This window comes from Trematomus bernacchii, unplaced genomic scaffold (assembly GCF_902827165.1).
Source record: "Trematomus bernacchii unplaced genomic scaffold, fTreBer1.1, whole genome shotgun sequence".
NCBI lineage: Eukaryota > Metazoa > Chordata > Actinopteri > Perciformes > Nototheniidae > Trematomus > Trematomus bernacchii.
In genome coordinates this window covers 675,888-702,596 of record NW_022987821.1, presented here as the reverse complement: position 1 = coordinate 702,596, position 26,709 = coordinate 675,888, and the positions used below count along the sequence as shown (strand labels likewise).

At 42.1% G+C, this 26,709-nt stretch overlaps 3 protein-coding genes across 4 annotated transcripts in view; 1 reads left to right on the top strand and 2 right to left on the bottom strand.

Moving 5' to 3' along the window:
• Window positions 1-9,509, bottom strand: part of spega (striated muscle enriched protein kinase a) — a 42,758-nt gene extending 33,249 nt beyond the window's left edge. Inside the window, exon 1 of the mRNA XM_034151265.1 lies at window positions 8,469-9,509. Coding sequence (XP_034007156.1) covers window positions 8,469-8,838 — 370 coding nt within the window. The 5' untranslated portion in view covers window positions 8,839-9,509. The remainder of the gene's footprint in view (window positions 1-8,468) is intronic.
• Window positions 9,510-11,513: 2,004 nt separating this feature from the next.
• On the top strand, window positions 11,514-19,029 carry inha (inhibin subunit alpha). The gene is made up of 3 exons (XM_034151034.1): window positions 11,514-12,090; window positions 17,438-17,724; window positions 18,185-19,029. Exons 2-3 carry the CDS (start codon window positions 17,445-17,447, stop codon window positions 18,913-18,915), a joined length of 1,011 nt encoding a protein of 336 aa, XP_034006925.1. The 5' UTR covers window positions 11,514-12,090; window positions 17,438-17,444; the 3' UTR covers window positions 18,916-19,029.
• A 408-nt stretch (window positions 19,030-19,437) lies between these two features.
• LOC117499218 (gap junction gamma-1 protein-like) lies at window positions 19,438-26,139 on the bottom strand. Of its 2 annotated transcripts, none has more exons than XM_034151595.1 (5): window positions 25,895-26,139; window positions 22,268-22,539; window positions 21,956-22,181; window positions 21,183-21,875; window positions 19,438-20,975 (listed from the first exon to the last, which is right to left on the bottom strand). In XM_034151595.1, exons 2-5 carry the CDS (start codon window positions 22,505-22,507, stop codon window positions 20,962-20,964), a joined length of 1,173 nt encoding a protein of 390 aa, XP_034007486.1. In that variant the 5' UTR covers window positions 22,508-22,539; window positions 25,895-26,139; the 3' UTR covers window positions 19,438-20,961. The 2 variants fall into 2 exon arrangements, with proteins under 2 accessions (XP_034007486.1, XP_034007487.1); XM_034151596.1 differs by having other exon boundaries at window positions 25,725-25,901.
• Between the last annotated feature and the right edge of the window lie 570 nt (window positions 26,140-26,709).

The following is a 26,709-nucleotide window of genomic DNA, read 5'->3' as shown; positions in this document are numbered from 1 at the left end:
TGCTTCCTGTCAAGCGTGCGAGATGACCTGTGGCATGAGCTCAGGAAAACAAGCCGAATAAGCCCAGGGTGTGGCATGAACAAAATTAAAAAAAATCCAGATTCACAACAGGGACTCAGCCGCCTTTCGTGCGTGGGTGTGTTTACTCTCCAGTCTGGCAGCAAGGAGGGGGGAGAACGAGAGAGGCGAATGCAAATAAGCCCGAGCCAGGTGTCTTTGTGTCTGAGTGTGTATCCGCTGATGTGAACAGCGTCCCTCTCTGACGTAGACGCTGAGGGGCAATTCTCAACTGGTTTGTTCAAGTCCCCCCCTCCTCTGCTCGATCTGCCTCAATCGGGAGCACACTCGGTCCAAGAGGAGGTGGGGGGGGGTTGGAAGTCTGAGCTTTGAGAGGTGTGTGTGGGTTTTTATTGCGGCGATGAGAGTGGTGGATAAGAGAAGGAGGAGGAGGAGGAGGAGGAGGGAGAGAAACAACTGGCTTCAACGGAGCATGTTGACATGGGAAAGATGAGAGTTGGATTGAGAAGAGGGAAGAGAGAAAGAGCAGAGAGTGGAGGCAAGAGTAGGAGACGAGGGGAAAGCTTCAAGAGGGAGGAGGCAAAAAGGAGAAAGAAGCATAGATGAGAGGAGAGAAGGGATGAGATGGCTAGACATTAAAGAGGGGGGGAAGGGCCAGTGAAAAAGGTGCTACTGAATATAAACCTCACATCATTCCTACACCCTCTTCATTTCAGTCTATTCTCCTGCTTTCTTCTCGGTTCAATGTAGCAAACCTCAGGATAGGCATTCATTATTTATATATATTCCATGTGAGCTTTAAACAACGGTCAAGGTTAGCACAGCCTCAAGCAGTAGAGGGCTCTATTCACTGGGAGAGCAAATATGTTTCCCTTATGGATTGGCAGGCACCTAACAAGCAGATCAACCTAAAAAAAAACACATTGTATGTATGTATTTATTTTAAATGACTTTGATCTGAAAATAATGATGAATTCATTGTAAAGTCTATTAAATGGCATGTACACGCTATTGCTACTGATATCTATTTATACACAGTGGCCTGTGTAAATCAGACAAAGATGATATTACAATTCTCTCTTCCAGTCATTTATTTTGCAGTTGTGACAAGAATATGTTCCTGCTCTCCACCATCCATCTACCTCCTCCTTCATACCTCCATCTCCATCTCTTAAAAAAAACCTCTCACTCACATGAATTGTTCTTTTCAGACACATCTGTGCTCCTTACACCTCCTCCAACAAATGAATCTAAAAATAATTACAGGCCGATCTTCCACCACCTACTCAGAATCCTTGTCCACATGTGTGTCCCCGACTTGCTTCACTGAGCTGTGCTTTTTGGCGTTGTTAAGTGAGGCATGTTACTATGTATTGCCTTGTAAACACATCATCGATAGGAGATGTACTCCTGCCATGAAAAGGAAGTAGCTCAGTGAATGATTTAGATCGTATCTTTTTGCCTTTTCTCGTTGTATTTTGTATCTAAATGACATCCAAACCTAGATGCCGCACAGTGCAATTGTTATTTCAACAAACCTCCCTCTATATGCACTCTCGCCTGCCTCCACTCCTCCTCCACCCTCACAGAGTGCAGAAATCAATACCAAGGCTTTATGCGTGATATGGGATACACCCCCGAGTAACAGTTCAAACGCCCTGGATCAATAACTCCATCATAACACAAAATTCCATGACCATCATCCAATGAGAGGGCAGATACGGTGGAGAGTATCCATTTTATTGGAAAACTCTTTCATGGGGTTTCATGCTCACTAAAAGCCACAAAGAGCCAGTTTCAACTCATCTCTGGCTGGGATAGCAAACAATATCAGCCATTGAGAAAAGATAATTACATTCTATTGGTGCATGTCATTTGTCTTGCTCTGAATCTGGCTTCGAAGGCAAAATGGTCCCCTGCACTGCAGTGTTCTCAGACATGGGAGTAAGCAGATCCTCAGTATTGATTGCTAAGCTGTTTCAGACATGCAAATGCAAAAAACACATGCATTACTTTTGACTAGTTTATGTTGAACCGTCTGCAAAGATGTGGCTTCTGCGATACTAAAAGGAGATGGAACATTAGTACACACTGAATGAGCTTTACAAACATTCAGGAGAGGTGCAAATTGGAGCACGCTTCAGTTTAATTAGCTTAAAACAACGATAGAGTAAGCAGACTTCACGGAAAGCGATTGATTTTGTGACAGAGGCTGCTTTCTGTGATGGATGCCTTCCGGTCACGCAGCTTCATCAGCAGCAGGTCTGGCATGATCTCTGTGCCACGAGGAAACACATTCTGCTGCTGTTACATCCTTCTGTGATGTTTCTGTACGTGCTATCAAACTAAACAGTCAGTATATTGATGCACAATATAGGTCGGGTCAATAATGGGAAATTTAAGATTACAACCCCTACAACACAGACTTCCTTCTGCACATTACAAAATGGAAAATAAATATGGTTCAGACTAGCTGCACACAGTGTTTCTCCATCAATTGAGATTTAAAGGTCACCTATTATGCAAAATCCACTTGTTCATATCTTTTCTACATCAACACGTGTCCCCTCTGTGTAAAGAGACTCTGAACGTTTCAGGAACAAAGATTCTCTCTCTTTTTGTCCTGATCCATTTCTATAAAAACCTGTCTGAAAATGAGCTGATCAGATTTTGGCCACTTTATGATGTCATAACGATTTTTTGGCTTGTGTAACCATTAGCCAATCACCAACCAAGGTACGCCCCCCACACCTTATCACCTGAATCTCCTCCTAGAGCACCATTGTGTTCTTTTTAACCAAATCTCTCTCAGAGGGGCGTGGGGAGGGGCTCCTTATTTTCATCTAAAGTAACAGACACAGAATCAGCACTTTTGAAACAGGGCTGAAACAGAGGGGATTATGGGATGCTACAATGATCTGTTTGGTATTTGGAGCCAAACACTTCGGAGACATGTTTTGGATATATCTGAGACCTGTAATATATTGATGAAAAACAGTATAATAGGGGACCTTTAAGATTAGAGACCAAACACAATGACGCTTTGTTATTTGCCCCCCAATCATCCTCCCGAGGAAAATGAGTGATGGTATGTGGAAGAAGTTGGTGAGGCAGTTTGGAAATCCTAAATGACAGTGGCTAATGTTGACAGTCACACTGCAACCCGATCCTACCACCTAATCCTCCCCAAATCCCCGATGGTCCCTGTGAATGGCTGTGTACCACCGGGATGGAACACAAACACACACTTTGCCAGACTAATCACCAGAGAAACAGCGTTGGCTTCACCCCCACATATTGCCTCAGCTGCCTGATGATAATAGAAAAGATAATTAATTGTACTGTCTCCTTAATCCACTTGAACGTAATATGTAGAGAATGTGAAACCATCAAGCGGCTATAGATGATCTCTGCGCCAGTATGCCAATGTAAGGGTTGATAAGACATAGTGAGAGCAGGCTATATACGCTCCACAACAGACACTGACTGAGCAGATACATGGGTTTGAGTTTCAAATGCAGCACTTATGCAGATAGAAAACATTGAATTATTACTTTTATAGAGTATACATTAAAACGCCAAATTTGTGACATGAGAAATGTGGAGTATTTGCATATATACTTGAAGAGTTTCACTTATTATAACATCAGGCTTGTTTTAATTTCGTGAACCACTGTAAACCAACCTTTATAAGCATCAGAACATCTTATATTTAACCATTACTTTTCCCGTAGTCCATGTGGTTATAGACCTGTCAATCATTTTTGGGAGTTTCTCTGGACTTAGAGGATGGGATGACCCTTTGTTTACATTTTGATCGTGGAAGTTTGCCCTTTAAAAAGGGATTACTATAGTTGTTTTCTATCGACACGAGGGCTGGTTGAACAAGATTGTACATGCTGTTTCCCAGCTCTTGAGTCACAAATGAAAGGCCTATGGTTTCATTACCCTCACAATGTTTAAACTAAGAGTGACATTTTGAGAGAAAACAACAGTCTTCATTTAGCCATTTCTATACTTGCACTATGACAAACAAGATTGATGTAGCGTAAAGCCAAGCCTGCAGTAAAAAGCATTATCCATGTATAGCTTGGGATTTGTACAACAGTGCAAGGCATAGAGGACAAGCTAACTAAATCCAATTAGGCAGCGGCAATAACTGCCTCAAGTGTATTACCTTGTTTTCATTTCCATTACAGCTGTTCCACTCAGTTGCATTCAGTAAATACCCCTGCTACAGTGTGATCCTTCTCCTACTTGGACCATTTTATTCCAACAAATATTTAGCATTGATACCTGCTCCCACTCACCTCTCTGTTTCTTGCTTCTCGGCCCACTCACGCCCTCCCGAGCGCTCCTCAAAGCTTTCCGTGCATCAAGCAGCTCCTTCCGTAACATAGCTACTTTTGTGTGTTCCTCGAAGAAGAAAAAAACGACAAGATGCCCCAAAAACACGTATCCTTTATGGAAAGTCTTCCAACAAGTCCATCGAAACACACCACCAACTACCTCATAATGGCTCCAACAAGCCTATTTCTCCAAGAATCTTGTTTTGGTCAAGCCAGCATATGCTCTCTTAAAATGGCTACTTCATCTTCCTTAACCCACGTCTGTCCTTTTTCTCCCTGTCTTCCCCCCAGTACTCCCCAACTTTGACAGCCAGCCTTAGCAGTCTATTTCCAGTCTTGCATAGTACAACCCCTCCAGTTGTACTGTACTTTCCCTTTGCACCCCCTTTCACAGAGCCTGCCCCCCCCCCCCAGTTAGAGCAGGAGATTAAGCACACTTCTACACGGATACAAAACGACCTTTGCCGTCCTCTGTGGGTGACGGATACTTTTTAAAAGTCCATTACAAGGCAGACATGTTGTAAAACACCATTATGGTTATGCTACAACTGCTATACATTACGAGACAATGGGAAAAAGGCACAAGTGAGGGGGATCTATTTCAGACGGCTGATAAACCTTGGTGCTGGAGGTGACAATAACACTGTAGCCTTGAATGTGTGTCACTAAATGGGTATATGCTTTGTAATCTATATATGAATGTGATTATAGAACACCAGGGGCTTTTACTAAGACGGTGTAAGAATATCAAACGCTGACCACAGTCTGGGTGCAACTTTTATTAGAGCTGTTGTAGAACTGAGCCCTCTTTCTCAACCTGTCACTCTCCTTATAGACACTTTCAGGTGATGTAACAGACCCTCTGGTATTCATATTAGGGTCCATGCTGCTGGGAAATTGCATCTCAAATAAATGAACAGCTTTCTCCAACAGAATTAGTGCTGTATTTGATTGATCTGATTGAATTGGTCTGTATATACTATTCACATGTTAATATGCTATCTGTTACATTCAGTATTTTCCTTTAATGTACTTTAACCACATTTGATTTGATTACTAACTGATGTAAATAATTGAGTTATTACTGCCTTGACATTTAAGCCATTCATTATTAAATGTATTAGTTTGTTATTTGTCTTTATATTAGCCCAGTGGATGTACCTAAAGAGCAACTTCACATAAAGGTCTTTAGGCTTCAAAATATACAACAATGACCTTTCATATGTATTTTTTTGTTTTTATCTCATGAATAACTGCAAGTCATATCTGTAATTCTCCTGCGTCCCATTGCCACAGTAATCTGATATTGTAAAAGTAGTTTAAAAAACTGCATGTGACAGATGTGCTTCTATCAAACTGCTTATCGGGCCTGACAGTATGTTAATAAAACGCTGTACGTCTGTGGGTGACGTCAATAAAGTGGTCTAGACCTGTGACACAGCACTACTCTGGTTTCTGGTTGGTCTGGTCTCAGGGTGATATCTTAAAGTGACAGACATCCAACTGACTCACTCAAAAGCAGACTGAACAGCCATTAAAACTGACCACACACGTGTGTAACTGCACAATAACAGACACCCACACAGATACACACTCACTGCCTTTCCCCTGCCCCGGCATACACACACAGTCTCTCTTTCATCACCGTGACCGTGATTGAGTGTGACAGCGCCGCATCTTGACCGTGGTGAAGCTATAATTATCTGTGATGTCTGCTGTTGCAATCGGAGAGGGGGCCGGCGGCATCCACACATCAGTGGAGCACAAGCCCTCTGGCCAGCACGGCACATACCGGGCCATAAATACGCACAAGGAGAGAGAGAGGAGGTCGGAAGGAGGCAGAGGTCAGAGATAAAGTGAGACAGCTAGGAACCAGAAAACAGAAAAACATTTATTTTGATGTCTTTTACCAGTTTATCATTCATGTGCATTTATCTATTGCAAGAAACACAGAAAGGGGGCTTTTTTCGAAGTCTCTTGAAGCAACACATAGTCATTTACTGCCCCTACGGTTTCAGGTGTCGGAAATATGGACAGCTGTAATGTTACGCATGCATTTCTTATTATGACATTACTCAAGATCAAAAACAAGCGTAGTTGCTAACATGACATCACATCAATCAAGTACAACAACCCAAGACATAGCAAACCAGTTAGTGTTAGTACCCGGCCTGCTTGACCCCCGGTTCTGCACGACACAGCTAGCATAGGCCTTTAAAACTTCCTGTAGCTCCTTTGCTAGCGATGTAAACACCAACACTTCCCCTGTGCTCCAAGAGCCCAATTAGATCAATTTAATTAGGGACAAGAACGATAAGGGTATACCATCTGTGCTGTCTTGTAGCTGTTAAATACATTTTAAACATAACTCCAATGAAGCTGAAGTTAGCAGACCTAAATAAAATAGGTCACAATGAGTGACAGATGAAAAAAGAGCAGAAATAGGCACTGAGGAACAGAGGTGAAAAATAGGAAAGTAGCGCTGAATTGAAGTGAGAATTTGACAAAGTAGAAGAGCAAGACAGAGAGGTGCTGAGTGATATGCCAGCTGGACTGTGTGTGCCAGCTCATAGTGTGAGAGCTACTGATATGTGAGCTCCACAGGCCAAGGAAACACCACCACCACCATCAAATGTAGCCGGCATAACAATGATCTCACTGAATATCTATTCAGTCTTCTACGCACTTGACACAAATGGATGACGCAAACCGGTCAGGAGTTTTTATTCCACTAGATGTGATGTCATTATATTCTTGAAAAATGCATTTGTCATCCAGCTCTAAAGATCATTAGAACAACTATTATGTGTATCCTTTGACAAAAATTAAAAAAACACCTCTCAATTGAATCTGAGGTTTGGATATAATTAACTACGGTTTCATGGACTGCTAAACAATGCAACTGCATGTTTAAACTAAATACAAAAGACTATCATATGTTGACTATATTTAAAAATGGATTTCTACATTTCAAAAGTGAGCTTAATATGTGTCAGGAAGTTCTGTTATCTCATTCCAAATGCATGTTCTCTTTCATTCTTGTTGACGACATGAATTCATAAAAGCCATTACTACAATAATAAACTACTAGTTCACTAAAATATGTTGTGTAGTATGCCTTTACAGCAAACAAGGACATACAGGGCTTAATGTGACAGGGCTCTGGGATCTACTTATCTTGGAGTTATTTACTGTGGCACAGAGAAGAGTTGAGCTAAAAAAAAAGACTAAAGCTTCACTGACAAATGCTATTCTTATCTCTGCAAGGCAGAGGTGATAAGATACCCTGGGAAATACTAGACAATCCCTTCAAATCCACCATGCAAGACATCTTAGTGATTCCCTTCTAAGTGCTCTGCAGCATGGAGAGCACTGCATCTTCAAACTAAGCTGTTAGTTTACTGAATATCATGCTCCAAATTATTTGTGCACTGAAAAGGGGAGCAATATACTAAGAGTTTGAGACACGATAAAGATATGTCTGAATGAATGCTAATAGAACAACCAACACAAATTACTTTTGCAAGTTTAAACTGTGGTCATAACATCAAAAAGCATGAACTTGGGCTAATACCATAGCTTCAACACACAGCCGTTTCAAATGCTCAGATCGATGATACAACTGTCTTAAACATGACTTTGCCCAGGCTTTGGGGAATTTCCCCATGTTTCTTGGCTTAAATTAGACACAATGTATCCCAATAGATGCACCAGGTGCCAACATCACGACTTACTCGGCTCAGTAAACACCAACAATCAACATCCAAAGGTTCAGCGGTGCAGCTACAGCAAAGGCAGGTGTCACTTCTCTCCTCCGCCAAGTCTCTACTTACATACACAAGCTAATTCAAGTATCTCACAGTGCAGGTCTGCAGAAATGGAAGACAAGTTTACTGCCTGATGATCAAAACAAACTCTTGTGTCTATAATTGTTTGTGAGCATTCACTGACAGGGATAATGTTTCAAGGAATCAAATAATAGACAAGGTGTCAAGAATGCCATTTGAGGACCTGTTTGGGGTCCACATTAACTTGTTTAAAAGAAAATGTGATTGAAGCTTCCTGTTGAAGAAAGAGTCATTCCGTTAGGGTTGTGATTACCTTCACCGAGGTCCATGATGGCCAGTACAGCGCTGCAGCTTGCCTCTCCCAGCTCGTTGGTTGCCATGCAGGTATACAGGCCAGCGTCGCTCACGCGGCAGTCCCGTATCCACAGCCCGCCTGCATCCTGGGCCTCTGATGGAGGGAGCGGCTCATTGTTGTGGTACCAGGTGAGAGTAGCTTTTGGAAATCCCCCCACGGACACCCTCAGTCGGATATCACAGCTTGTTCCTACTGCTGCTTTACGGAGTTTGCGGGTGAAAAATGGTGCTGTGGGTTCTGATGAACCAGTATCCGGAACAATCTTGTCTTTGGTGATTTTGGGCCTCTTAGATGGGACGCCGGGACTGGATCCTGGACCATCAGCCATCTTGATTTCTTTTAGACTTCTTTAACCTTTTCTGGTAACTGATTTCGATGTGCTGCAGTTATTCTCTGCCTCTTCTGAACGTCTCCATTGCTGCAGATGTTTGAGCTGGGCTGTTACACTGAGTACTGTAATGACCAGAACACATCAGAATTAGATTCAAAATAAGTTTGAGTATATGAAACAGTTTGACTACATACACTTCTTGTTTGTTTGTGTGCTTATCAGATACAAAATGACATCATTGGTGGATTTTTCAATTGGATTAAAAACACACATTTTGACATTCTTGTGACAAATATTTTACAGTGACAGAATAATAACTTCATAATAAACAAATGACAGCATTGGAGTGCAAAAAGCTTACTGAATTGCTACCTGAAAAAAGTACTACTACATCATGTATTATATTGTGAAATCACCTGGGTATTACAGTTTTGGTTTTCGGTCAAGATGTGTTTTCCAAAGCCTGACAAACTGGGAAAATGAAAGTGTTAAAATAAAATAGGTGGGGTGGCCTAACTAGAGCTATCCAGTTGCATTATGGGAAATGTCGGATCGTTTTTTGGAGTTTGGTCCATACTGAGGGAAAAAAGTCAAGATGTCTCTCTTTATCTGTCTCTTGCAATGTCATGAAAACTTTGAAAGTGTACTATATTTTTGTAAATGTGTCATTTGAGTTCATAGAAATGCCATTATCAAATAATACATTTTTCGTTTTTGGATTTGCTCCAAATGTTATTTCATGGGTTTGCACTAATAAGCTGATCCAAAGCATTTCTTAAAATAAACTTAGCCCGATATTAGAAAATACATGCATCTTACCTCACCCATTAAAGCCAAAAGGAATCCATCTGGACATCCCCGCAAAGTCCAAGGTAAAGTAACAAGATCCATGGAGTGAAGTATTTCATCTCAAACCATTTGCTAAAGCCTGTGTCGCTACGTGTCCTTTAGCGAGCACTGGCTGGAGGTGTAAGTCCGCCCTAGATCATGTAGCATTAGCAGCCACTGCCTTGGTACCTTTCAACAGCTTCAACCCACGGTGAAGAGAGGTGGGACACAGAGAGAGAGAGACCTTTTTTCCCAAATGTCAAAGCACTCAGGCCCTCTGCTTTAGTGTGTTTTACCTACCTTTGAATTCTTACATTTTTTAAACCTTTTTAGGCCTCTTAGTTCTTAAATCAGTTCATGTTATCTGTCTCCCTCTCTCCCATCTCACTGTTTCACCCCCAACTCGCTCAGGTTGGGAACGACAGCTGCACCACAGATAGGTCACATTTCTTGGGCTGCCAAGTATGACCTACACACACACAGGCACGCACGCAAGCTCCCACACTCCAACCCTTTTAGATAATGTTATCTACCAATATATGTGAGAGCGTGCGAGCCTGTGTGTGTGTGTGTGTGTGTGTGTGTGTGTGTGTGTGTGTGTGTGTGTGTGTGTGTGTGTGTGTGTGTGTGTGTGTGTGTGTGTGTGTGTGTGTGTGTGTGTTTGAGAGAGACAGGCAGAGACAGCATGCGAGTGACAGTTGCTATATAAAGAAAGTCTAAGAATAAAGACAGGACAGTGATTCATACAACTGTAGGGCAGTGATATAACACTACAAGGCAGTATAAGTGGTTGGAACAGTTGTAGTAGACACAATAGAATAACATGAGTCATACATTTATTCACCTGAAGCCAATTTGTAGTGTTCTTATCAAATCATTTGTTAAATCCTTCCCCTTTTTTATACTCAGGCTTTTGACAAATCTATCCTCTTGAACAACAAATAAAGTGTCAAAAGCATCAGCATAAAATCACTATATATCCCATTTATCTGTCAATATCTGATGAAGCGATTGTGATTTGTCCTTCAAAAATAGTTGTATGCCTGCAAGAAGATATCATAACATTACATAACGTGTCTCTTTCGTCCTTTGTGTTATCCAAGGTTCAGTCACTCATGATATTGCATGTTTACTCGAAATATGCTCCTGTGCAATTTTAGCACTTCAGCAATCGAGTAATCTAATAAATGAACCACTGCAGGAAAAATAAGGCAATATATTTAGGTTTGAGCAAATTAAATATCGTTAACATATCCTCATTCCAATTAAAACCTTTCCTGTTAACACATTGCTGTATCAGGCTTCTTAAAATACCTGATAATTCTGTCTTTCAGTTTGTATGATCTGACTAATCGAAATATTGCTTAGCTAATGAAAATAAAAATACTAGTTTGAGAAGAGTGTGCTGCAGATACAAATGTTTGTCACAAATGCTCACATTTAAAAGGAGGGAGTGTTAACAACAATTATACCAAAAGACAGTTTGGCTTTAAGCATGATTACAGATATTCTGCTTGAATATATAAAATATGGCAGATGCTATTTAAACCCGGGCTACACATTAGATACTGTACGACCTATCTGCAGTGCTGGGAGAAATACTTAGATCCTTTACATAAGTAAAAGTACATATACTATGGTCTTAAAGTACAACAGTTATAGCATGTACTTCAAGTATTAAAAGTATGCAGAATGGATCTTTTCACAGTTTTATATATCATGGTTGTTATATTATCCTGTTTTTATACATGTAAGAGCACTTTAGTGTTGTAGTTTGTCAATGTGGACCAAATGTAGTTACTAGAAATACTGTGTAGATTATTAGTAGTAGGCTACTGTACTGCATTAAACCATATGAGCATATGATGTGTTTCAAAGTAACTATGAGTGTTAAAATAAATGTAGTGGAGTAAAAAGAACAATATGCCTCTGAAATGCAGTGGTTCAAGGTTCAAGGTTCTTTATTGTCAATCTGACATAGCTACAGAGTAATTATGTAGTTGAAAATCTTATGTCACAGGCTTCACAGGTGTAGCATAAAGTAGCATTAAATGGAACCACTATTGTAAATAGTACTTACTTTTCACTGCCTACTGTACCTGTTTTTTAATCGAGGTAAAGGTACGCGTAATTTGTCGATCTATCCACTTTACGCATGCGTCAGCGTTGCATGAATCTTCCATACATTGACTTGTATCCCTTTTTAATCCACAGTTTTGCTGCAGAATTACTAGATTATAGTTTACTACGTTGTTTACATGTGATGCGTTCAATGAGCCTCTCTGCAGGGAAAGAGTCACTCTGGAGGTAACACCCCGGAAGTCCTCGTGCAGCAGGCAGCATGGCGCGGTGTGGAATAACTTGTTGACATTTTACCTTCACTACAAACAGCCTGCGCATTCTGCTATCCCGTCAACATTGGTAAGTAAATACTGTTTGTAGACAGTGTTGTTATTTAACGCGTGGGTCAGGTTTACTAGCTCAGAGCTAACGGGTAGTTGTTTCTACAACAAGTCCTCTCCTGTCAGACTGAGGCTCTGATGACGTCAGCTCAGGTGAGCTAAATGACTCTCTCTGTTTTTAGACGGTTCACTTTAGTCTCAGTTATCTCAGTGCAGGGCCGAATTCACCATATACATTGGGGGGGACACATCCCCCCCAATATTCAGATACACTGAATAAATAGCAAATAGCAAAAATAACAAAAACATATATCTTTTTTTAATTAAAATAGCTATTTATATAGCTATTCTATGACTTTTTTATTTTGGCTATTTGTATACTTGAAAATCTTTATTTTCTGTTATTGTGAACTTCACCAAAATGATATATTCTTTTCATATGTAAATTGGTTCCGCCTTGTTTGTTTATGCATACCTTTATTTTGTACTCGGGGGTGTATTTCGCTGTCGCACGTCTGAGTCCAGCTTCAGTTAGCTTGATGCTCCAAGCAGGTTAGTCATGTTTTAATTTGCCCTCCATCAGTTCTGGTATCTTTTCTAGTTAGCCCTAAAGTAATCTATATTATTTTATTTCGTAATGGTAATGTTAATGAACCCTCCGGTTTAGCTTCTTTGTGTAAGTAACTTGTAGTTCTGATGTTAAAACCGAACTTTTCAGGAATAGTAGCTAACTAGCTGTGGGCTAGCTGGTTTCAGTTGCTAGTCAGGGTTTGGCGGGCTAGTGTCAGCTATGTAGAAAATGACGGTGTCGTTTTGGATGTAATCCAATACATATTTATTCATGTGGATTATTTCTATTTTATTTTGTCATTTGTAGAGTGTGGAAAGATTTTAAACTGATGTGTGACATGTTAGAAATTAAAATCAATGTTTAATAGCATAATTTAGTCTAAAACATACCGTCAGTTTAAAAGCTGTTTTATTCTGAAAAACCCGGAAGTTCTCATAAAATCTCAATGCAAGTTTTGTTCACATGCGTGGGGAGCTATGACGTCAGAAGAAGTTACCGTAAATGAGAACTGTCGTAAAGTGCTTCTAGGATTTCTAAACTAACTATTACAGCTGTTATAAAGCATTAAATAAAAAGTCATGAAAGAGATAAGGAGGAGAAAAGGCTTATGGAAGTAAGCAATGAATACAAAATGTCGAAATCCTCTGTTTCACGCGATGTCGAACATTGAAGACAGTGGAGGGCGGTCCCCCAATCTACACAGCGGGAGAGAACCAGAGGAGTATAAAGGAGATCGCGGAAGGCATCACGGGGTGTTTCTCAATCGCGAGTACGCTTGCTTGGTAGCACATGTCTGCCGAGCATCTTGCTTCAGAAGCGAGTCAAGAATACTTCCTGGCATTCGGAAAACACAGGGTGTTTCTCAATCGCGAGTAAAGCTGCTCCAGAGCCACTATTTCAAGCATACTACGTCATCGAGTGCCGCCGAAGTACTATTCCAATCTCCAGCATACTTGGAAATCTACCGAGCCCGGCGTACTCCGTTTGGAGAAATATCGAGGCTGCACATGAGTAGACTCCGCGGTCTTAAAATCCCCACAATGCTTTGCGCACGGACCAATTTCCCCAAATCTGTGACGGAAAATGTAAGGCGGGGCCTCTCATATGACGCACACCTGCACACTTGCTAGCCTGTTCCACTCTTTGTTTTCCGAATGCAAGGAAGTATTCTTGCCTCGCTTCTGAAGCAAGATGCTCGGCAGACATGTGCTACCAAGCAAGCGTACTCGCGATTGAGAAACACCCGAAGAGTGGAACAGGCTAGCAGGTGTGCAGGTGTGCGTCATATGAGAGGCCCCGCCTTACATCTTCCGCCTCGAACCTGCAACCTCTGGCCTACAAACCACCCTTCTATCTCCTTGAGCTATCAGACCTGATGACAGTTCTCTGCCTTTACTTGTATTTGACTTCTTCATCAAGGGAAAGACACCTTCAAACTCTGCATGGCACAAGACTCAAACTCCTGGGAGCTTTAAACTCAGTGGACCACACAAGGTTTGAACTCACGTACTCTGGTCTCCAAGACAGGTTCTTATCACGGTGAGCCATCCGACCTGACACAGTTAGATGTTCCCTGGCCTATCTGTGATTTTCACCTCAGGTTTGGACCTTAAAATATACAGCTCAAGCACCTCTTATTTGACCTGAGACATTATTGTTTCGTAGAGCTTATGTGTTGTTCATTTGGGTTTGTGGACCTGAAAGATGACTGCACCTGAAGAGCCTTGAACCGACAACCTTCGGTCTCAGAGGCAGTCTTCTAACTCTCTGAGCCATTTGACCTGACACAGTATGGGAAGGTTTTGAAGTGGTTTTGCCTCTTTATTTGGGATGATGGACTTTAAGAAACAATGCACCTCACAAGGATCGAACTAACAAACGTTAGGTTTCGGGGCAATGTTGTATCTCTCTGAGCCATTTGTTCTGGCTCTTGTCCTTTTAATTTTCTAATCTAATTCTTCACTTTGGTTGTTGGCTTTCAAAAATCACTGCACCTTAAGAGGATCGAACTTAAGACTTTAGGGTTGCTGAGCGGTTGTGTATCTCTTTGAGCTATTTGATCGGAGCATCTGGTGTCTGGTTTGGTCAACTAACCAATACTTCACTTTGGTTGAAAGATTGCAAAATATCACTGCTCATAAAGCCTAAGCCTAAACTTCAGCTTTCTACAATGGTCCTCTGTTTGAATCTGTTGTCTGTATTTCATGTACTGCTTCAGACTGAGGTTAGGACCGCCCACCTCATTAGCATATGGACACATAAATAAATAAATAAATGTGCTAAGTGAGCTAAACGACCTGAGCACTCTGTCAGTTTTCTTGTAGAGAGTTTCTCTTGGTAGGGGTTGTGAAACAAAGTCAATGTGAAGAAAGTTATAGTATGTAACGGAAATGCACCACCACCAGATGTTAATGTAAAACTGTTCTCTTTGCTTATATGAATTCATTATATTGGGTGCTAATACAATACAGGCGTGCGTGAAAAATGCACAGTAGGCAACAAAGTGAAACAACGGTCACCTAAGCATATAATGGCTGTAATTATGTTTAATGTCTTCTTTCACAGCTTTTCATAAACATATCTTATAAGCTAGTATATGGACAGTGGCAATACATTTAATTGTAATAAGCGAATGATAGAAACAAGATTACAAACCATCTCCAAAATTAAATAATCACTAACTTACACACTCTCAAAATGAATTAGGATCTACTTTAACATCATCAGGCTAAACTAAATTAACATTACAACTATGTAAACGTTGTTTTTGAAATATATAAAGGCAACATTTTGCATTTTTTAACCTTTATATAGTGTATGTATATGTGATTTTTTTTCCTGTGGGCATTTCTCAGTTCAAGCCGAGCACCTTGATCCACTGAGACTCTGAGAGAAAGTGCCACCACACGTTCAGCTGAGTTAATGGATGAGTGAACTTGAAGGACCCGGCCACGCTTCAAATCACACTGAATTTATCCTGCTTTTCGCTGCTTTGACTTTGAGGAGCTGTTGCTGTGGCAACAAGTCCTCCAGCCAAAGAAGATTGCAGTTTATATCAAATTAAACAACAAAAACAGAAGAAACTAAAATCGCCCCTTTAATCCTTGTAAAGTATGCAGTTATTTGAACAAATAAACAGTGCTTTTATTTGTAATTTACCCTCGAGTGGAACAGCAGAAAGCATACAAAATTACAGACATCCCACATTATCTGAAGGAACCCACTCACTGCCATGATCTGTGCTGTTTTGGCCAAAAAACATGAACTGTCAAAAAACACACACTGTTGTAGTACTTTGTCGCCCTCTTGTGGTGAAGACAGGTAATGGTACGATTAAACATTACACACTGACAATGACCAGAAGCAGCTACAAAAATAATACATAATTTAAACACGTCGAGATTCACTTTTAGTAGCTTACACTGATCCATAGAGAAAAGTATTACAAAAGGTATAAAATGTTTTCTTATTTAAAGCATTAATGGTATTTTCCCCTGTTATTCGCCTCTATATAAAAACAGTTAGACAATAAGAACTAAACAAACAACCACATTAAATTAAGCTAATTTGTAAGCTTCAGATGTGCTCATATATTAAGCACTTTTGAAGATAGCAGTAACTTATCATATAGTTAGCTAAGTGGCTAATGTTAGCTAACAGTAGCCACATTTAGATATTTTGCTGAGTTTGCTAACTTTGGTAAACCTGTGCTGCTGTCAGACTAGCGTCCCTTTCCTCGACGCTCGATCCTCGGTCCTCGATGTGCATTTAGAGAAATGAGATGTCCTTCAACATGGCGCGCTGAAATTCATTTCCGGGTCACTACCGGAGGACCGAGGAGTCGAGGAGGGGAAATCTTTGAAATGAGATACGGCCCTGATGTCATTTTCTTTCTAACAATTCCACAAAATGCTATTAAAACATTAGAATAGCAAGCATACCCAACTCTAAAGACAATTTGTTAGTTCAATATAAGGCTTGTAGTAACACCTGGTCTTTGTCCCGATTAAAAAATGTTGAACAAAAACAGTTTAAAACGTTTTCTCTGAGACCGATTCATAGCTCCAAGGCCGGGCAGATAAAGAGGGGCAGATGCAGGTTTCCCTAACAGTACACAAATACTTGTGACCATAACCAGGTGTGTGTTAGATATGAGCGCTATGATAAGTCAGAATTTGCAAAGCTGACACTTCTGCATCCTAAAAAGTTTGCTCTACAGCTAATACTTACCAGGAGGTCAATCTATGGAAGAACATGCATACTAAATACAGTGAGGCATATTTACTAATTCCTAAATCCAGCTCTGGTGACTTGACACTAACTGCACAGTGTAATGTTAAAGGGCCCATGTCATGGCCATTTTTACTGATCATCATTTTTGACTCTGCAGACCGTTTACATGCATAAAAACCTTCATAACAAGGGGACGGGTAATAACCCGAAAAGCATGACATGGGCCCTTCAAAACGATCCCTCTGTGCATTACATTAATAATTAACAATTTGGCATTTAATAACGCTGCAGGACACAAAGAAAGAAAATAAAAACAAGCAGAATGGAATGTCCTCTGATACTGTGTGAAACAGATAATGCAACATCCCACCCGTCAAGGCCACTCTTTGCAATCTGCCATTTGTGTGTTGGCAACAGAATGCTTTGCTTGCAGACTTCCCTCAGACACAGATATCTGCAGAGACAAACAAATGTGTGAGAATCAGGAAAGTTACAGAGGAGAATCGGTTTTCTGGAGCTAATTGGACCATAAATCAGACTTTTTTGCACCTTTCTCATACAGTGCAGTCATGGTGTCCTGTGCTCTTTTCATCCTCGGCCCTCTGTGGATCCACATTCTGGGACATGCATGCAGCGGAGAGGATTTGTCCCGGGAAGAGGTGTTGTCCTGGGTCAGAGTGCGGGTCCTGGAGGGCCTCAGGCTGGAGGAGCCTCCTTTAACCCCAGTGCAGGCTCCAGATAGGGACCCCGCACCTCAAAGGGCCCCCAGGGCGAGCAGGACAACGTGGGTCAAGCAACAAAGCAGTCCGACTCGGGAAACATCTGAAATGATTGTCTTCCCAAGTTCTGGTGAGAAATATGCAGTTTTTTTTTTAACAAGAATAACGCTCCTAAAACTTTTAACACCTTATTTATGTACTTGCACTCGCCAAAATTCCCTCATTTCGTTTTGTGCCCATTTGTAATTGTTTTGTGTCAAGTTGTAGTCATTTTGAGTCTCGTTATAGTTCCTTCGTGTCTTTTCTTGGGAGTATCTCCTCACAGTTTTTGTGCGTGTGTCTTTTTCTGCATCTCTTTCTAGATGTGTATGTCTCTTTGGAGATGTTTAATGTTACTTTTTGGTTAAATTCAATCTCTTTCTGGTTGGTACGTGTCTATTTTGAGTGTCATTTCGTAGCAGTGGAGGTCAGTAAAAAAAGGTCTTAGGTTATGACCTCCTGTTTGTGAGGGATTTTTAGGCAACAAAGGCGAAATTGCCCCAATAAAAAGCTGTAAAACGTCCCTGACTGCCGTCTTATCTCTTTTGCAGACTCATCCTGTGCCAGATCTGACTCTGCAGAAACCGCCAGTAGCCACTTCACATATTACTTCCAGCCCTCCATGAACAGCCAGGAGACTTCAGTCACGTCTGCCCACTTCTGGTTCTACGCAGGCGAAGGAGCAGCCAACTCCTCCGCCCAGCTGTTCATGGTGACTTCAGCTCAGCAGCTCCAGCAGGCGGCGGAGGCTCCTTCAAAGACGAGCTCAGACGGGTGGACGACCTTTGACCTGGAGCAAAACCCTCTGGCCTCTGTGGCTGAGGGCCCCTTCCTGCTTCAGGTCCGCTGTCCAGCCTGTCAGTGCAGCAGCAGTGAACCAGACCACACCCCCTTCCTCCACCTCCACGTTCAGCCTCGAGGTCCTGCCCGCTCCCCCCGCAGTGTCACCACCATCCCCTGGTCTCCTGCTGCTGTGGAGCTGCTCCAGAGACCCTCTGAGGAGCGACTCGGCGACTGCACCAGAGTGGAGGTCCAGATCAGCTTCGAGGAGCTGGGCTGGGACAGCTGGATCGTGCACCCCAAGGCGCTCACTTTCTACTACTGCCAGGGGAACTGCTCAGCCGAGGGTCGGACCGCCACCATGCTGGGGATCAAACAGTGTTGCGCCCCGGTGCCGGGGACCATGAGGTCCCTGAGGATCACCACAACATCCGACGGAGGGTACACGTTCAATTATGAGACCCTGCCCAACATCATGCCTGAAGAGTGTACTTGTATGTGACATCTTAAAAGGCCAGTTTACCCAAATAACAAAAAAGGATATTTCCTGTTTTCTACAGTCTTTGAAAGATAATGAAACTGCTATCTAAGATTGAATCTACTTTCTACCAAAAATTTAAAAAAAGGTCCCTGGGGATACATGTTACTGAATAAATCTTCATATACCATTTAAAGAGATTGTTATTTTGGGTTATCGGACCATTTAGAGTTTTCCTTTTGAATGCCGTATTTTACAAACGAGTGTTATTAGCATTTTTCTTGTGCATTATTTGTATTTAGCCACAATCTAAAATACCTTAAGGCCAACATTATATTGCTTTTTTATTGTGTTCTGATACGACCTTTAGAGGGCAGTATCGGCCTATTTTTAATATCATATCCAGTCTGACTTCTGTTGTATATTATTATTAATAAATCATTGATTTAACCATGTTGTGTTCTGCTTATACCACAAGTTAAAATGTTTAAGCTCCTGATGCATATACACAACTTTACCACAGAAAGAGTGCAAAAGCCCAAAGCATAACGTTCAAATATATTTATTTCATTTATTTACTCTGAAGACAAAATAATCTCTACAGTTACAAAAACTACAACATTTGCAATAGAAAAAAAATAAAGTATAAACCATTGGAGAAAGGTTCAAAAATGGAATGTCGTACCTTGCCAAAAAGTAGCAAAATCGGAAGTGAGATGATTACAAAAATACAGCATTAAACATCTCTTTGGCAAGATTCATTATTCCAGCCAAAGATCATAAAACCAGCTGACAGGCTAAAGTCCAAACTGAACAGTATTGATCAAAAGTCTCACGATGAGTTTACTCTGGGTTGTGGTTTTTTCCAGGGTACATAAAAGCATCCATGTTTCAGCACAAACAGAGGGGTGGTGGTGCATGTCAAGCACGGAAAATATGTCTCACCAGAGAAGAATGTACATTTCAAAAGACAAGGATAGAAAATTATTGTTGATGGTAGCCCAGAAGACAGATGTTTCCAGCTGGTTAGCAAAAGAAAACCCACGTAATATTCTTCACATTTCTGCATTTAAGGACGATTTGTTTTTCTGATACTGTGGTACATCATTTAGGGAAGAAACGGAGTTACTAAATATCCAAGAATTAAGTGGCATTCATGATACCAACACTTCTAAACAAAAACAAGGTAAATATTCTACAGCTTTGGTCAGGAAATAGTACTGAAAATAAGTTCTGGTAAAATAAATGGAGTGTTTTAAATGAATTGGTTGTACAAAAAAAAATATTCTAGGAAATTCCATGGAACATTTCCTGTCGATAAAGAATTCAAGCATTTCCCAGGTAAACATTTTGGCCAATTGGAGTAAATATACAGGCTTCAAAATTAATCAAATATTTCTGAAATAGTGTGACTTGTGTATAATAAACACCGATAATCCCTAACATCACATCTGTTTAAATTGAACATGACTTGGCAGGTTAAGCCGCCCTCGTTGCACGGAAACGCTGCTGCACACGCTCCAGAAACGACATGTGGTTGGAAAGAAATCTCGGAGGCCAACAAGTCTCGACAAAGTGAGACGTTAACATCTGACATTTTACAGAAAGAGAGCCTCTCTTTTGTGTGGACGACAACTAAATAAAGTACACTTGCCCAGATGAGTTGAAAGCTTCTGATAATCCTTATACGAGTTCTGAACTGGATGAAGATTATTGCAAAGGCCACAAAAACAGAGTGGGCGAGAGACCGGGGTGCAGACAAAGCGCAGGCCGAAGGCACAGTGAAGATTTGGACGTAGGTCAGCGAGCAGAAACTGGAGATGTGGCAGGCTTTCAAGTTTAGAGTCGTGGAGATGAACCATTTGTCACAACACAGCTTGGTCAGCATTTTCTTTTCTTTCCGTCTGACCCCTAATACTGAAAGGCATCATTTCTCTCATCCACACACACACAGACACACACACACGATTTGGTCTCCCTCAGTGGTCTGACTGCACTCCCATATGTGCATCCCCATGTGTTTAAGGCCAGTAGGAATGTAAGAACAGACGTTTGAGGCAGGAAGCACACTCAGGCATGTATTCCTAGGAGAAGAGCAAAAAAAAAAATTGGGAATATTTAGCATGAATGTTCACTGAAAAAAAAGCTGTGCTGACTTGCGGTCAGGCCTTTTATGACAGCAGTAAATTAGATTGATCGATTATACAGATTCTTGGTTCTAAAGAAATATTTTTCAGATCTTTTAAATCATAAAAAAGTAGTGAATCTTAAGTAAGGAGTTTCCACGGGACCTTTCTCGCTGGCCTCCCCCTGCTTCTCCTGGGCGAAGTTGAGGCGGTTCTGCTCGGCGGCGGTCTGTGTGGCCGTGTGGACCTCGGGGCTGCTGCTGCGGGAGGGGGTCCCCTCGTCCACCTGGTAGGCCAGGTCCAGGTGCTGCTGGGCCAGCTTCAGGTGTCGCCGCAGCCTCTCCAGCTCTCTGGACGACTGCACCTCGTCCCCGAAGCTCTCCCGCCCGGAGTCCACCACCGGGGAGTCCCTCAACTCTCCTTTCAGATCTCCTTTCCTCTTCTCCTTCTTCATGGTGGCGTGGTATCCCGGTGGAGCGGTCGCCACGGATCGCGAGGAGGACGGGAGGGGGGTACGCGAGCTGAGCGCGGCCCGCTTCCTGAAGGTGTCTCGGATGCCGCCGATGCCCAAGTGGATGATTTCAAAGATGGTGAGGAGCAGGCAGAGGAAGGACACGACGTACATCACCAGCAGGAAGATGGTCTTCTCTGTGGGGCGGGACACGAAGCAGTCCACGGTGTGCGGGCACGGCGAGCGGGTGCACACGTAGGACGGGATCACCTCGAAGCCGTAGAGGATGTACTGGCCGAAGAGGAAGGCGACCTCGAAAGAAGTGCGCCACATCAGCTGGCACACGTAGACTTTCATCAGGCCGTCACGCAGGATCCGCCGGCGGCCGTCATGCTTTTTCTCCGAGGCTGGAAAATAAAGACACTGGTTAGGATCTGATTCAGAGACAGTATAACAAAACAAAGTGCTCCTTAAACTGCCACCTTACATTTTTCCACTTTCTCAGGCTTGTCTTGTTCAATCTCCTCAGCGATCATGGGGTCTTCCTCCCCGTTGTCCTCCGCCTCCTCGTAGTCCCGGACGGCCCCGCGGCTGACGATGGGCATCCTCTTCTTCTGGGTGCGCACGGGCCGGTACTCGCTGTCGTCCATGCGGGCGATCTTGTGCATGGCGAAGCCCAGGTACATGATGGTGGGCGTGGTGATCAAGATGACCTGGACCCAGCATGTGCACGGTTAACACATCTGACACATTTAGGGTTTTAAACAGAACTTCTATTGAAATGTGATTTGCAGCTCACCTGGAAGATCCAGAATCGCACGTGTGAGAGCGGAGCGAACGCGTCGTAGCACACGTTCTCACACCCGGGCTGCTGCGTGTTGCACACAAATTTACTCTGTTCATCGTAGTAGATGGTCTCGCCTCCGACGGCTGTCAGCACGATGCGGAAGACGATGAGCACCGTCAGCCAGATCTTCCCCACGAAGGTGGAGTGGTTGGAGATCTCATCCAGCAGACGAGTGAGGAAACTCCAACTCATGGTGCCAAGGTGACCGGGGAGCTAAATGAGGTCTGGAAAAAAAAAGAAATTGAGGTAATAAAACAGTTATTCAAATGACCAATTATAGATGTTTTGGCCTATTGCAAACCTCTGCTCACAAACAAAACGTTTACTTTACATTTGACTTGTCAAACAACATTTAACTAGGAAACAACTATAACCAACATTTAAAAAAAATTTTAAACTATTTTTACAGTTTTCAGTCCAAATTATTGATGAAATTAAATCGGACACTTAAGTCTCAAGGCATGACTCAAATAGTCCCCACTGCATTATCAGAAAGTGTTCGCACCACCATGTTGACACATCAACAAAATCATTGAAGAACACAAGGTTAAATGATGCCCTGCGAGTGTTTTAGGTAGACCTCAACCGCTGGGCTGAGGAATAAACAGAGCCACATGCTTTTGTTTAATCAGACACAGATCTCAGACGGGCAGGTATCCATGCGGAAACTAAACAGCAGACATGGGATCAGTGCTGCTGGTCAGAGCCCTGGTAGTGGTTTGGCAAAGCTACATTCTTACAGATCCTTGGCATGCTGAGCTCGAGCTACTTAATCAAACATCAAAGTGTCGACTGGCAAGATGCAGCTAGCCGTGAGGAGAGCTGCAGGAGTTATGATACTAAAGCAGAGCATGGGGAGAGGAATTTATTCTCTGCCACACTGCCAGCCCTTTAAAAAAACCTCAGTTTTATAGAGCTGTGACACGGAGAAAAGAACAATACTGGTCATTTTCAGTAGCCATTACAAGGGATTGCTTTTCGTTTACAGAAAAAGCTTGACTTTTTAACAACAGTGGAATAACACAGCTAAATTAACTCAAGAACCTTCAGCAAAGTGGGTGTTGCAAAGACAATAGCCAGCTTTCATGACTCATTGAAATAGCCTTTACAAGCATACATAGGCATGCCTCCTCAGATTAGTTAAACCTCGCAGGGTTACTCATCCCCTTCCCTTTCTTAGCATCTGAATGTGGCAATTTGGAGAAGGGATTTAGCAACTTGCCTGAGCCTGACCGGAAAAATGTTCTGTCAAAAACATAACCCTCATACGAAAAAAAAAAAGCCTCACCAAAGTTGGCCTGGAACAGACATTGAAAATTACAGGCCTCGACACTTCTCAGATCTAAAAGTAAGTCAGAGGTTTTCTTCATGGAGAACAGACCAGTTAAGCTTTGAGAAAACCGGCACATCCTTGTTATCTCCACAAAAAAAAACATTTGTGTGCCTCCATGTTTCTGTTGTTTCTTGGTGGTGGGAATAGATAATAGTTTGAGGACACAGACAGCTTTATGACCCTGAAATAAAGTGTGTGATGGGAACAAGTACAGCTGTGAGGCAACATCTGTTTTACCCCACCGTACAATTACAACCACCTACAGTACATGGCCTAAGTGTTTCAGTAGCCTACATGACATTTAATGGAAAAAGCACTTTAAAAACACAAAAGAACATGTATTTTCTCATACATGTGGTAAGAAAATTGTCAGTGATAACATTTAAAAGCCCTGCCAGTGAATGACGCAGATTGGCCCTTTAAAAAGCATCCGTTCAACTTTTTTGATTTCCTGTTTTTTCGATGAGATATTCAGCCATCTCCCGTTCAAACTGTGCTGTGAGGACACGACCTGATTCCCCAAACAAATATGTGCTGACCAAAAGCATCTTTTGAAAAATTAGAGGCATTACCGTCATGAATCCTGAGCAGCCTAACCACTAATTGTCGTCTAATATCAGTACAACCAAAAAGCATGCTGAGCTGCCAAAACAAGGCTGACATTTCAAATTTGACCTCTACTTCTGTTGGTGCCATTTTATCAACCTTTTAAACACACTTATCACTGCACTTCAGTCACCTGGAAAATCAACACTTGTGATATAACTTGCCACTGCCAAGATAAAGGTTATACAAGCAGCATTTGGTCCAATATTAAATCAGAATGATGAGCAACTGCAGTCAAAGGGATTGATATTTCTCACAAATAACACGATTTTCTCAAATGACATGACATTTTACAGATATTCACAGTTTGGGCGTTTCATTTCTTACTGTTTGTCTGCTCAGAACAAATGTATATTCAGTCTATTCACCCTAAGAAACTTCCTGTACTTTCAGACTTAATTTATTTAGGCTACAACAGGTGTTCCATACTATGAGTTTGGCCTGTGAAAGGTTTCCAGAGGTGTAGACTTCTTCCACAGAAGCCAGAACAAATCAGATGAAACTCAGACAGCCCTCCTTGTTAACACACTGTTAAATACCAACACTGCTTCTCTTCAAATAAACACACTCAAAGAAAGACAGAAGTCTCCAAAGAACCTATTTGACTTGGACAAACTGGTTTCCTAAATGCAAACATTTCTGCAGTGCCACCCTTCCAAAAAGCTAACCAAAGACAGCTTCTAAACAGTAGCTTATTTGCTCATGTGGGCTAAACCAAGCTCAACTGATTTAATGGCTTTTCTGCTTCAGGAGTCAGGAGGAGATGGAGGGGGTTGGAGAAGTTTTTGGGCAAAGGATCTGGACAAAGCAAAGCGAGCATTCCTGCCTAACCAAAAGCAGAGAGCTGGATTTTTAGGGTTCAGGGAGCAGACAGAGGGCACATGAAATCTCCATGCAGTCTGAGCAGCACATGGAGAACACAGCTCCAACAAATGCTCCTCTTCTGTGGCGTCAACAAATACCACTTTGTGATGTTGCAAGACATCCAGAGGGGGAGAATGCTGGTTTTGCAAATGGGCAGTAAAAAACACGTTTAAAAGGAAGTTTAAAGCACCGCTGCATAACTTGGGAGCCATGAACACGCTTTGCTGAGTCAGACTGACTTGTTTTGGAAATTGTGGCATTCCTGGAGAAAAACAAAGTGCTGCCAAGCTTCAGTGGGCAAACAAAAATCTGAAGATGAAGCCATCATTTCACAGAGTCAGAGACACAGAAGTTTGGAACGTTAACCACAATTAGTCGGAGAATTACTCATAAAAAACAATGCTCTTAGTCGATGGTGTGAGTGTATTTAGCCATCACGATGAAGAAGGTCTTATTCTATGATATTACATGTCGTTTGTTGGAAGTTTATCAACCTGTAAGAAGTTATACAATGTTAAAGGGAAACAAACAGTGGTTTTCAAACAGTTTTACACGTTAATGTGTTCTCCTTTGAGCTTCAAACGGACGAAAATAGCTTCGACTCACCGCTCTCCGGCAAGCGCACACTCCAAAAGTCGTTACGTGGAACTCACTTTGCAAATTCAGACTTGAAAACACAGCAGCGTGATGGCAAAACTAAAAGCAGTTTCAAAAACTTGTAACAAGCAGTTTTAACAAACGTATCGAACAAACTTATCCCGCTACCAAACACCCACCTTTTGCGCTCCGTTCCGCGCGGCTTCTCTCCTTAATTGCTCGACCAGGTTTTCCTAATTAGTGCGCGTTCTCATCGGCGTCTGCGCGCTTCCGCGTCCGAGCCAGTCTTTCAGCAGGAAGCCATTCAGCCCGTGTTGACCCCATGCAGGACAAAGGAAGAGAAGGATCTGTGGTTCCCGCAGGCTCCTGCTCTCCTCCTCCCACACCTCCTCCACCTAACTCGGCCCCATTCAAGAAGAGGAGGCCCCTCGCGTGAAACCTGAGCCCCGGGACACTGACTACCGTTCTGCCCTCCCCACAAAACACTCTCCTATTATACGGTTCATAAAAGGATGATGCAAGTGTCACAGTTTAAACTCAGGGAGAGTATAGGAATTAAATAGATACACAAATAGGCCCTCCTTAAAGTCATTATTAAAAAAAAAATCCAACTAAAATAGCTATTTTGGAAAGTATTGATGAGGCCTATAGTACATACTCAACAATAACTAGACAGCCATGTCAGTTTAACATATTTAACTATATTATTCATTCTTCTTTAATTGAGGTTTGTTATGCACACGCACACACGCGCACACACACTCTGATTTTGATGTATAAAATGAGTGGACTGGCCCTTTTTATCTGCTAAATTCTTGTCTTTATATGCTTAAAACTACACCGAGTGCAACCCCACAATCGAATCATTCCCATTTTTGCAGAGGACCCCGTGCTATCCGGCGGCCCACAGTTTGGCATCCCACTGGCCTAGCTGACTGCAGCTTCAGAGACAGAGTTTAGATGACTCCAAAACAACAGATTTCTTGCTGTCATG

Bases quoted from the DNA above. Each gene is read 5' to 3' on its own strand.
- inha (XM_034151034.1), top strand. From the start codon at position 17,445: ATGGTGTCCTGTGCTCTTTTCATCCTCGGCCCTCTGTGGATCCACATT. The intron at 17,725-18,184 runs GTGAGAAATATG...TCTCTTTTGCAG, and splicing joins GATTGTCTTCCCAAGTTCTG to ACTCATCCTGTGCCAGATCT.
- LOC117499218 (XM_034151595.1), bottom strand. From the start codon at position 22,507: ATGAGTTGGAGTTTCCTCACTCGTCTGCTGGATGAGATCTCCAACCAC. The intron at 22,182-22,267 runs GTGAGCTGCAAA...TGCTGGGTCCAG, and splicing joins TGCGATTCTGGATCTTCCAG to GTCATCTTGATCACCACGCC. The intron at 21,876-21,955 runs GTAAGGTGGCAG...TTTATTTTCCAG, and splicing joins GCCTGAGAAAGTGGAAAAAT to CCTCGGAGAAAAAGCATGAC.